The following is a 12370-nucleotide window of genomic DNA, read 5'->3' on the forward strand; positions in this document are numbered from 1 at the left end:
GAATGAAGCCTTATATATGATACAATTTTCGGGATATTGTGCCACGATGTACTTCCATCATTCCACGATTGAAGATCCTCACTTTGCACGAACTAATCGTTATCCAGCAATCGTGTCACGATTCCTTTTCGTTGTGCCACGGTATTTTCAGTGGCTCACTCCAAACTTCGCAACACAAACTGTGTCACGATCCCAAACCAACGTGCCACAATTTCCGTCAAAACTTCAACATCAATATTGAGCCAAATTTCAACATATATAAAGAAAGAAAAGTATTTGAGAGGTAAAAGCTCTAAATAAAAATCATTTCGGTACACACAAACACACGCCATTTGATTATTTTAAAAATATGTATCATTAAAACCTTTTTTGTTTTGGTATTTTTCTTTTTCGTGTGTACCTTGATGTTGTGTCAAGTATTGTGATGACATAAGACTTCACATGTAGAAAACAACAATCATTAAGAACTCTTGATTCATAATAATAATAATAAAGTTTATGATAACTTGTGTCTTAAGGTCACATGTTAAGCAATTTAAAAATATAAATTATGTATTAAAAAAAAAAAAAAAACAAATTCCATACTCTTAACAAATTAAATGCATAGCGTTTAAGACAACATGTGTATAATTAAGTTCATTAATATGCATCTTTATAATACATGTTAGCATTTTCCTAAAAACAAATGTTTGCAAAGACAAGTCCAATATTGCTCCTTTGCACATAAGATTTAGCACATGTTATGTTAGGTTGATGAAATTTCTCTGAATGTGGAAAAATATGTCAAAGAATCATTGACAACAACAAAATATAAACCTTAAATAAATGGGTAGCTTAACTGGTTTGAGCTAAAGATAAAAGAAGTTGGAGGTTCTAGGTTCAAACCTGAATGAAAGATTAAATTTAATCTAACAATTAACTACTAACATTTATTATTATTATTATTATTATTATTATTATTATTATTATTATTAAAAAATCAGAAAAAGTGGAGAAAAGATTGCACAATAATAATTTGTCCCTTAACATTTACAAATTTTTTAGATTAATAAGTTTAATGTTTGAGAGATTATAGGTTCAAAACCTGAATAAAAGTTTAATGTTTGAGAGGTAGCAAAAGCATTAATAAATTTTCAAAACTTAATAAAAAGGTAGAACATTTGGTAGATTATACCGTGATGAGAGAGAATGAGGGGAATGGAACAACATCATGAAAGCACATGAGTTCTGTTTCGGATCGGACAAAGATTTAATATTTAGCAACGTATAATGAAAAAAAAAATTACAGACCAAATTGGGGATATGCTCGAAGGCTACATAGGATTTAATTGTAAAATTTGAAGATGAGGCGGACCACATCGCTTATCTAGAAGAAGTTTTCAAGGAGATCCGACTATGTAATATGCATCCCACCCTTGAAAGATGCGTATGTGGCATTCTCATTGATAAATTCTTAGGTTTAACATTAAAACTGAACAATAAATTTTAATCCTTTTTTAAAAAAGAAAAAAGTTTTACATTAAATTTAAAGGTCTTTACATGTCTTGAGTCAACAAAAGAATATTAGTTTTATTTTATGTAGAAGAAAAGAATATTAGTTAACATGCATGTAATTGTTTTTTTTTTTGCTATTAATATGTAATTGATTTTGATGAATATTGACTAAGCATAATTCTTTTTTTTTGTGATCAAAAGACGAAGCTCAAGGAAAAAAAAAACAAACAAGAAAGCTAATATAATATATACAAGCTCTGAATATGTCATCAAAAATAAGATTTTGGAGCTCCCTAGCAATCATATATTTTTTTATGGAGCATAATTAAATTAATTAACATTCTTAAAAAAAAATTATGGTGGTCGGAGTTTGAACCTCAGACCTTGCATATATTATGTATTATTTATATCAATTGAGCTAAGCTCAAAAGACTAAATTGTTTTACCTTACTATCTAGAAAGAGAAATGATGATTTACCTTTTTTTTTTTTTCTCCTCAAAAGATAAAAAATGAGTCATGTGATTAGTAAATTTTTTGATTGAATCGGGACGGGCAAGTTGAGTAAATTGTTGAGTTGAATCGGGTCGGGCAAAAATGAAAGTTGAGTTCACAACCTAATTAGCCTACTACATTAGTACATGGTAAATTGTTTGACAAGAAAATTAGAAAACCAAGATTTATATGGTTGAGCTTTGTCATCGTCACGCTATTACATTATTATTACTAAACATAAACACAATCACACACAGACTACCGCATTCTTATTTCTTAAACGGTGCCAGCAGTATCGCTTTCGTGGAAAATGTGTCTGCGCTTCTCTGCTTTTACTATTCACACCTCTTCCTAATTCCACGTACCCCTCGCATCGCCACCCAAAAACTCTTCTTCTTCTTCGTCTCTCTCTTCCAAGTACGAGATGCTTTTTTCTCGAATTTCGAGAAACCTCAGAGGTGCCTTCAATGGATACCGCCGGTTTCTCTCTATTGGAGAAAACAACCGCCGCTTTCTTTTCTCCCACTCACCTGCAGATTCTACTGAGCAGGTACCTACCTTTCAGTTTTTGCTTTGTTTAATTTTGCTTGAATCTATGCATTTTTACTACTGGGAAGTAGTTGTGATTTTGTGATTGGTGTTGTTTCTACTTGATTTCAATTAAGCAGTGTTGTGATCAATAAGGAGAAAATCATCAAATTAGTCTCCGACTTCGTAGGATGTTCTTAAATAGGTAGCTGAGTTTATGAATATTTTAGAAAGGTTCAAATTTTACTCATATTAGTCCTTTTAAGGAATAGGTTAAGGATTAAACTGATAGTAAGTGGATAAACTTAGGGACCAAAATGATAGTATAACTTGTTAAAATGATAGTGACTTGTCAAAACCCTATTCGAGATTGTCATACAAAATACTAGGTTGATGGTTTACTCGATCAGTAAGTTGCTATGCTCTTTCTGTTTTTTTCTTTTAAAAAAAATATGATTGCATTGATTATTATAATTCAAATGGGAATGGTTTATCTTTTGACCTAAATACATCACATGATTGATCCTTGTAGTAGATTCTACCTTATGGAAAAAGACATTGTTGTTAACTTCATAGTTGTTGTTGTTGAGGATTTAGCCTATGTTTGGTTTAGCGTTAGACTTGTAATTCTTGCAGTCCAATGCAAAAACAACGTGATATTTAGAAGCTCCACATAGTAGCTTCATAGTTAACATGCAGTCGCATAGTAGCTTTACAGTTAGCACGTGGGGTGACCGTGGAATTGAAATTTTCAAATACATGCTTATTCTTGGTAAATGGTTTTCTTTGATAAGTGTCTTTGGTAGATTTAGATTTAATGTGGTTTGTTTTGCTTGTTTTGTTTTTCCTATTAGTTTGTCCGAAGAAGTTTATTATCCTTCTTCTGTCCTTCAGTTATGCAGTTGTTAGCATAAAATTGTCTTCTTTCATCTAGAGAAAAATGTTGTGTGACACTGTATTTTACTTGTACATGATTCTTGTGTGGTGCAGGTTATGAGAAGTCTAGTTTTTTCAAAGGGCATGCCAGCGTTGTATAGTAGTAGATATCATATTCATCACCACACCAGCAGCTCCCTAGTTGAGGTTATTTTCTTTGCAAACTTTCTTGGTTTCTCATCTTTCTTACGTGCACTGCCCCAAATCCCCATTGCTCTAAGGCAGTGTTTTTAAATTTTTAAGTTACATCGAATTTGACATCTAGTAAACTCTTTTAAGAGTAATAGAATCTTTTACTAACAATGTGAAAACCCCATACTTCATCTAATCATGTTAGTGCATGAATATGCCATGTGGTATGTATGTACTAGTGCTTGTATTTATTCAAAAGGACAAATGTAAGAAAGTTATAAGGATTTCAATCTACATCTTTTATATATTGAATTAACCATAAACTTTTCTACAAACAACTTGAGCTCCTTTGTTTTTTTACTAGTAGAGATAGATTTGATAAAAATATCTATAATTTAAGTGGTATATTCTCATCATCATTCTTCAATATTTATTTTTACCAACTTCTCTACGATACATGCATTATTTTCAGGATGAACTTGATCCGTTTTCTCTGGTGGCTGATGAACTATCATTTATTGGTAACAAGCTGCGAGAAATGGTAGTTGCAAAGGTATATCACAGGTCTTTGTTAACTTTCTAGTTTTTAATATTAGCACAGAACCGATAAGAAGCTTGTTTCATGTGCTGCATAGAAGTCAGTTATTCATGGTAAAAATTGGGTATTATGTGACAGGTTCCTAAGCTTGCCTCTGCTGCTGAGTATTTCTTCAAAATGGGGGTGGAAGGAAAAAGATTTCGTCCCACAGTAAGAATATTCTCAATGATATGCAGATTTTGTTTATGCTTTGCAGAAATGTTTACTTGCATGGGTTGGCATTTGCATATTTATCATTGTAGAAGGAACTAAACAACCATTTAATTTAAGCTTCGAATGTTGTAAATTTATTGATCATCACATTATCATGACATCTTTTTGAAGTTGTCCTTCAAATTACTACAATTAGGTTAATGCATCATACTACTAGCATATTACCTTTGCTCTTCAATATGCTCAGCTCACATAATTCTGTGAAATATGGTCAGTGACACAACATTAGAAGGCATATCTTAAAAATGGAAATATAAGGAGATACTACTAGTTTGGACCTCTGTAGCACCAACACTTCTAGTTTAAGGCGTGTCTGACGCCGACACGACACAACAATGTGATTACATTCAATTAATTCATTTTCGCAAATCATTACCAGTCCAATGTAGTCAGGATCGAGATCCTATGTAGGATCGGTCGGGCAGTGAAAGAACGTAAACACGAGGAACGTAGCACTGTTCGTAAGTAGGATCGGTAGGTTGTTGACAGAGTTGAGCGAAATAGATAGAGAAAATAGAGGGAAAACAGAGGAACCAAGCATAAAAGCAGAGATAATAGAGGAAAAACAGAGGAACCAAGCAACAAAATAGAGAAAAACAGAGTACTCCAAAAAAAAAATAGAGAAAATCAGAGGAAACGGAGGATAAACGGAAAAAAACAGAAGAAACAGAGCAAAACCGAACCAGAGTAAAGTCGAAGCACAATTGAGGTGTTGTGGAACGTAAGATCGTGTGATCCTACGAGCTGGGACTCGATCTTGGCTACATTGCCAGTGTTGTGTACGGTGTCAGTGTCTGTGTTTGTATCAGTGTTTCATAAATTTTGACTGTCAAGGATAAGGATGCTTTTTTAACAATATCTATAGGGCAAATTACACTCACCTCCCTTGAGGTATGTTAATGTCACTTGCACCCCCTTTATTTTCACAAATAACGCTAACCTCCCTTCACTTTAACGGTGTTAAAGTGACCTTAAAAAATAAAAGAAAAACTCAAATTTTTATGGTTGCCTTCTTCTGCACTATCTTCCACCAAAAAGATTTCATCAACCGAATTTGTTCTATCCATCTGGTGCCTCGTTCGTGAATGTGAGAGTGGACTGCTACACAAACAATACATCACCAAAACCGTAGAATTTCCGTAAAATTTGCATGACAGCAAAACTTCTTTGGGTGCGTAGATATAGGGCTGTATCCATCGGCATTAGCACTGTATTCGTCCACAAACATCATTTCCCTTTTGTTTCCATAAGGTGTGTTGGTCTTAATCTTCTTGACGCCACTGGCCACAACTCTGAAGGGCCTTGAATGGGAAGGAAGTCCTCTAACTGAAGAGCTCTCAACCGTGAAAGGGTTGGTTTTAGACTCGCAGAGGTCAACAATGAAGATGCCATTACAATTCTTTTTGATTGTTGGCATAGACCACTTGTTTGTTATTGAATAAAATCATAAAATCAGTATTATGAGATTGTTGTATATACTGTTCAGAGGGGAGCATTTTTATCCCTTTTAATTATAAATTAACAGCAGACAGTGTTAAGTCTCAGAGGGAGGTGCTATCTATTTTAAAAGAATTTAGGGAAGATTTGTGTCTAATATAAAACGAGAGGGGGTGTTTGTGTCATTTAAAGAAACTTTATGGGAGGTCTGTGTAATTTCCCCGTATCTATAATGCTAACTTTTTTTTTTCTCTTCTTGTATTTCTGGGGATCAGGATGCCTTCCCTCCATTCTCAATTCCTCACTTTGTTGTGACGATTAGCTTTGATAGCCCTACTGTTACTCCATCTATCTGTTTGAGTGTGCATATAGATATTAGGTGGTACAACAATTTACATATTTATGAGTTTTCTCATGCCTTATTCATCAATTTTCTTGCTTAATTTGTTAGCATATGGGATTGGATTAATGGATGGTTGTTTTTGCAGGTTTTATTGTTAATGTCAACAGCATTAAATCTTCCAATTCCCAAAGCACCTCCTCCAATGGAACTTGGAGGTACTACAACAACTGACCTACGTTCAAGACAACAACGCATAGCTGAAATAACAGAGATGATCCATGTCAGTCCTTTAGAAAATTTCATTTATTAAATAATGCTTTCATCATACTGTCAGCAATATTGTTTTTGAAGTACAAATTAATTAAATTTTATATGACACGCGCAAATAGGAGGTGTCAAATTGTACTTTATTTATTAACACGATTGCTAATATCTCAACTCTATTAACTTTAGAGGTGGTTGGACTATGGACATGGTTTATGATAAAAACATTATGACGTCATTTTGATCCATGTAACCAACCTCATCTAGTGGGATAAGGCATGATTGTTTTGTTGTGTGCGCCATGCACCACACGTTTATCTATATAGGTTGATTTTGTTGATTCTTTTCAAGCAATGTTGACAATGGTTAAAAGATATACTATTGTTTATTTTTCTATAGCTATCGCAGTTAATTTTTGCAGTTTCTTTCTATCTCTCCATTTTTAATTTGTATTGTGGCCCATTGTTATTCAATTGCTGATTTATTGCCCACTCTAGTTCCGTTTTTCTATTTGCTCTAAAAAAATTATAAGGGCATTCTAGTGCCACAAAAGCTTTCTGCTATGCGTTGTCCGGGGAAGGGAAGGACCCAATTACGAATTTGTTGTAAACAACCTTGCTAATTCATTGGCTTAACCTGTGAGCTATTTGTAGCATGGCATCAACTGTGACTGTTGTGCCAACTGCCACAGACTTGCCTTTAAAAGGGAAACCTGGTGCTACAAAGCTCTCTCCGTATTAGGGTCTGCGGAAGAGTAGGACCCATTGTGGGTCTATTATTGGTAGCCTTAGCTTGCACTTGCAAGTGTTTTTAGCTGAAACCTCTTCTTTATACAGGAATTTTTTCCACTATTACATTACAAAATAATTTTGCCATTATTTTGTCTCAGGTGGCAAGCCTTCTTCATGATGACGTATTGGACGATGCAGATACCAGACGTGGTATTGGTTCATTAAATTTTGTAATGGGAAATAAGGTATGTGTATAAAGTTTTGTTCTTGTTGCCTGCATATTGTTTGCCAGTTTGTCACTACTTTTTACACATATACTGTCATATTATGGTGGGTGTAGCTTGCTTGAGGTTTTCATGGGTATACTTTTGTTGCAGTTGGCAGTATTGGCCGGAGATTTTTTGCTTTCCCGGGCTTGTGTTGCTCTGGCCTCTTTAAAGAACACCGAGGTACAATAAATGCGTAATATATGTTCATATGTACCTAAAACTGAGAAGATGTATTATATACTTAGGTCCTTGATGTGCACATAATTATGTACTTCTCATCGGCTAAAGGACTGTGTTTCTATACATGTAGGTTGTATCTTTGTTAGCAGAAGTTGTAGAACATCTTGTAACGGGGGAGATCATGCAAATGACCACAACATCTGATCAACGGTGTAGGTATGCTTCTGAGTTTGTTTGTGTCACATGTATATCCATTTTCTTTTCCTGTGTAATTAACCTTCACCTTATATACTTTGTGTAACTAACAACGAGTAAGGTTTCTCTATAAAGTTCCTGGGTTTTGGCTTACAAAAGCACATAATTGTCAATAACAGAGATAGGACACCTATTGTTTGTTTCATTTCTAACAATTGTTTATATTTTCAGCATGGAGTATTATATGGAAAAGACATACTACAAGACTGCATCATTAATATCAAACAGTTGCAAGGCAATAGCCATCCTTGCAGGGCAAACAGCTGAAGTTGCAGTGCTTGCTTTTGAGTATGGAAAAAATCTGGTTTGTATATTTGTGGATCTTCAGTCTATAGTATGGTGTTTTCAATTACAAATAGCAATGTTTAGTTGTTGTTGTTGTTGTTATATGAAACCAGGTGTTCTGAATCTATACATTTCATTGGGAAACAATTCGGTTGATATCTTTCTATCTATCTGTATTATGTATATGTTATACATGTTTCTGAATGCCATAATTAATTCTTTCTCCTCTGTTTTGCAGGGTTTGGCGTTTCAATTGATAGACGATGTGCTTGATTTTACAGGCACATCAGCTTCCCTTGGAAAGGGTTCTTTATCAGACATTCAACATGTAATTTCACAACTTAATCTGATTCTAAATTTCATGCAATCTTGATTTTGACTTTTGAATTTCAATTTGAAATATTTTGACGATAGCCTGTGAATCCTTGGTGCTCAAGATAGTAAAATATGATATGTTCCCTGCCAGTAATAACGTAATTCTTAATTCTTCTATTTTTTCTCCATGTCTATGTTTCATACATGCTTTTTGGACTGACATTATCTATGGGTAGCTTTCCCCTTAGGGTCTTCAATTGTAGCCAAATTTCATTATAATTTTATTGATTCCGAAATAAAAACATGCATTATAAGTTGAAACAGTAAAATTGTATCACAAACTGGATTCTCCCAAAAATAGTTCTACTAAACGAATAAAAATTAGGAAAGTAAGTTGAAAGAAACAATTACATTACCATTAATTCTATGACTTGAAACGTCTTTTCTTGTAGTTGTAAATTAATGTGTTATATTCTGCTCTTTCTTGACCTTATTTTTGACAGAATTTTGAAATTTATTTTTGCACTGATACTAAAGGCTTGTTTGGATTGGCTTATTTGAGCTTTCTATTGGTATAAGTTTTGTGAGACTGTTTGGGAGAACTTAGGAAAACAGCTTATGACAATTTTTATAAGCTTTTTTTAAGTTATTTTCATAAGTTCTCCAATATACCTTATAAAAACAACTTAGAAGTCATTTTGGCCATTTCACACATATTAAGAAATGTAATTAATTTGTTCACAAAAAAAAAATGTAATTAATTTTGCATGCGAAAGAGATATTCTGAGTTGCTTTACAAAATTGTCCTTAATAAATGGTATGGGAAAGATAAATTAAAAAATTGAAAGAAGAAAAAGTAATAAATAGTTAAGGGTATAATAGGAAAAGTAGCTTCATTGGTATTGTAATGCGACTTATAATCTGAGATTTTTTTCTTCTTTCAAAAGCGACTTATAATTTGGGACAGAGGGAGTAAAAAAACAATTTAACGTTATTTTATCTTTTGACATAAAAATAGCTTATGCGAACTTATATACAAGTGCCTGTGCTATAAGCTGCAAATAAGCTGTTTATCCAAATAGGCCCTAAATCTTGCGTTGCTGTCAGACAACTGGTTTTTAATTTTTTTTCTGCTGCCTTTATTTTTCACATGATCTAATGCTGTGTCTTTTATGTTTATACTAATCTATGACCTGGTCCATATAACATTATTGCAGGGAATCGTTACAGCTCCAATATTGTTTGCAATGGAGGAGTTCCCCCAGTTGCGTGCAATTGTGGAAGAGGGCTTTGAAAACCCCGAGAACGTTAACATTGTAAGCTAATAAGTTTTTCCTAGTTGCATGTTTCCTACATAATTAGTTCTTATGTCACTTCACAAAACCAGGAACTATTTTGAAATATTTGACTTTAGCTAATCTACTATTTTTAAGAGTATGGAATTGGTTTTAGTTAAATCCATGATTTTGCTGGTACATGTTAACTTTTAGTTTATTATGTCTACACCTATGTATAGTATACGTATGTATGCATCTGTAACCCTATGTGTTAACACTTCTAAGTTCAGTCACATGAATAAATATCATTGAACTAGAGTCTTATGATTAGTCCTTCAAATTAAGATGTTACACAAAATCCACGTCACATGCCCTTGTTGCGTGATTACATAATGTTGTATTTTTCATGTGCAGGCTTTGGATTATCTTGGGAAAAGCCGAGGTATACAAAAGACGAAGGAGCTAGCCATGAAGCATGCTAGCCTTGCAGCAGAAGCCATTGATTCCTTACCTGAAAATGACAATGAAGAAGTAAGAAAATCAAGGAAAGCCCTTGTAGAACTTACTCAGATAGTCATTACAAGAACAAAATGACAGGAAGGCTTTGTCCCCCATTTTTGTTTTGTTTTGTTTTAGTAGCTAAAAGAAGTCTCTCAGTAAAAGTCAACTGCGGACAATTTGTTCTGGCGCCATTTCTCAATTCTTCTACCACCGTTCCCCAGTGAGGAAAATAAGTTATTTCTAGGATAATGTCACCATTCCTTTTTCTTTCATATATTAAATCTTTTTCCTTTTTTTTTTTTCTTTTCTTTTTCTCTTATACATCTTTCCCTCTGTTAGTGTGTCGTTTGTACAACTGAAATGATACTAGAGAAAAACTGTTTTCATGTGTACATCCGAAGTGAAAAAGTAGTGGAAGACAGTTGAAAACAATCTTTTTTGTTAAATTGTTCGGTCTGATTTCATTTCTTAGAGGATTCCATTTTTTTTTTAGGAGAATATTTCCATTTAAGACAAATTTAATTCATTGCTATCAGTAGATATTGGGAGAATATGTCCATTGAGGATAAATGAGTTCATTACTGTCGGTATATAAAATGCATCAAAGAAAAAAAAAAGGAAATCGATAGTTAATATAGGTACTGAAGAAAGGGAAGGTCTTAACAAATTTGTGTTTTTCAATTCAAAAAACAGGAAATTGTTCTTAAAACTTCAAATAAGAGCAGGGTCTTAACAACTCTTATTGGACATGCGGATACCAAAAGGTGAGAAAATTAAGGCATGACAAAATTAAGGTGCCCTATATAAATGAAACCAAAAAAGAAGTTCGTAAAATAACTATTTGACGCAATACTCTACATATGCTTCTCTTGTCCTCAATGTAGAGTTGCGGGGATCTTTCATGTTGTTCGAATTGTTTGGAGTACAGGATTTAGAAATATTAAGGTGTAATCTGGCTCTCAAAAGTGTTTGTTCTTTGTTAACGAATTAACGAATGTTTGTTGCCATCTTCATGCTTCTTTGTTAGATTCATATTCTCAGAGAAGTTAATCAAGTACAATATACTTTAGCTGATCATTAGTTATCTTTGAAATTTATGTCTTAATATTTTTTAATTTTGTCCATCATTATCTCCATTGATATGTTCACACATGCGGCAACTGTTTCATTTCTTAAAGGTTTTCAGTTGAATATTTTTGTTGGAGCTTAGATTTTGTTTTTTAACAACAAAATTTTATTAGAAAAACAAGAGAAGTACAAAGAGTATTTAACCCACAATCTTAGAAAAGTACAAGGAGTAACTCACTAAACAACAATGCCCTTTTGTTCAAGGAGTGGCAAAGCCGTTAATTCTTACAAGTCTTCCTTATTATGTTTGAATCAACAAGTTTTGAGTAACAAAAAATCACCAGTTCTTCAATAAATATCAATCAATAGTGAGAAATGATATTGTGTGCAGCTGCCGAAGAGATTACACATACCATTGAATTATTCACCTACTAGGGTTAAGCAATGTGCAACCATAAGTTCCTTGAGAAGACATAAAAAGAAGGATACATTGAAGGGTTAAGCAATCTTGGGCATTAGTAGCCTAGTAGGAAGTAGTAACCTGAGTGAGAAAGAAATGTCACAATCAATAATAATAATAATAGAGAAATGATATATGAACAACCATTTTTGACAACTTTCTCTCTCATACTCACATTATCTTTTTATTTTCCCTCTCTATTGCTTTAATTTTTGTGCCAATACAATATTTCATTTCCTTTATAAAATTTTGGTTATCGTAAAAGTTGTCACATATATAAATGTTCAAATAATACAACTCATAATAATAATAATATCCTATGATGTGATGGTAATAATATCCTATGTCATTCTACAATTTTAATATGGAAGAAGCTAGCTACCAGCGGCGAAGCTAGCAATAATTTTATGAGGTGGCCATCCGAAAGTAACCAAAGTCATAAAAAATTATTGCACCTAAAATCGAACTTGAGGTAGCCAAATATATATTATTAGGGGTAGCTAAACATAAAAATATACCTACTAACTCAATAAAATTTATTTTTTTGGAGTAGCCATAGCTACCCCTCTCCTGTACAAGCATTCGCCCCTG

At 33.3% G+C, this 12370-nt stretch overlaps 1 protein-coding gene across 1 annotated transcript; it reads left to right on the forward strand.

Annotated features, from left to right (window-relative positions):
• Positions 1–2174: 2174 nt before the first annotated feature.
• On the forward strand, positions 2175–10722 carry LOC25493517 (solanesyl diphosphate synthase 3, chloroplastic/mitochondrial). Its single transcript, XM_013602026.2, has 12 exons — positions 2175–2537; positions 3506–3598; positions 4056–4136; positions 4260–4331; positions 6320–6454; positions 7328–7414; positions 7547–7618; positions 7749–7834; positions 8045–8177; positions 8397–8486; positions 9691–9789; positions 10165–10722. Exons 1-12 carry the CDS (start codon positions 2412–2414, stop codon positions 10342–10344), a joined length of 1254 nt encoding a protein of 417 aa, XP_013457480.1. The 5' UTR covers positions 2175–2411; the 3' UTR covers positions 10345–10722.
• The last annotated feature ends 1648 nt before the right edge of the window (positions 10723–12370 follow it).

Source organism: Medicago truncatula, chromosome 4 (genome assembly GCF_003473485.1).
Source record: "Medicago truncatula cultivar Jemalong A17 chromosome 4, MtrunA17r5.0-ANR, whole genome shotgun sequence".
Taxonomy (NCBI): domain Eukaryota; kingdom Viridiplantae; phylum Streptophyta; class Magnoliopsida; order Fabales; family Fabaceae; genus Medicago; species Medicago truncatula.

Excerpts from the sequence above, each read along its gene's own strand:
- LOC25493517 (XM_013602026.2), top strand. The coding sequence starts at position 2,412 with ATGCTTTTTTCTCGAATTTCGAGAAACCTCAGAGGTGCCTTCAATGGA. Across the intron at positions 7,619-7,748 it reads CCTCTTTAAAGAACACCGAG|GTTGTATCTTTGTTAGCAGA; the intron begins GTACAATAAATG and ends CTATACATGTAG. Across the intron at positions 9,790-10,164 it reads ACCCCGAGAACGTTAACATT|GCTTTGGATTATCTTGGGAA; the intron begins GTAAGCTAATAA and ends TTTCATGTGCAG.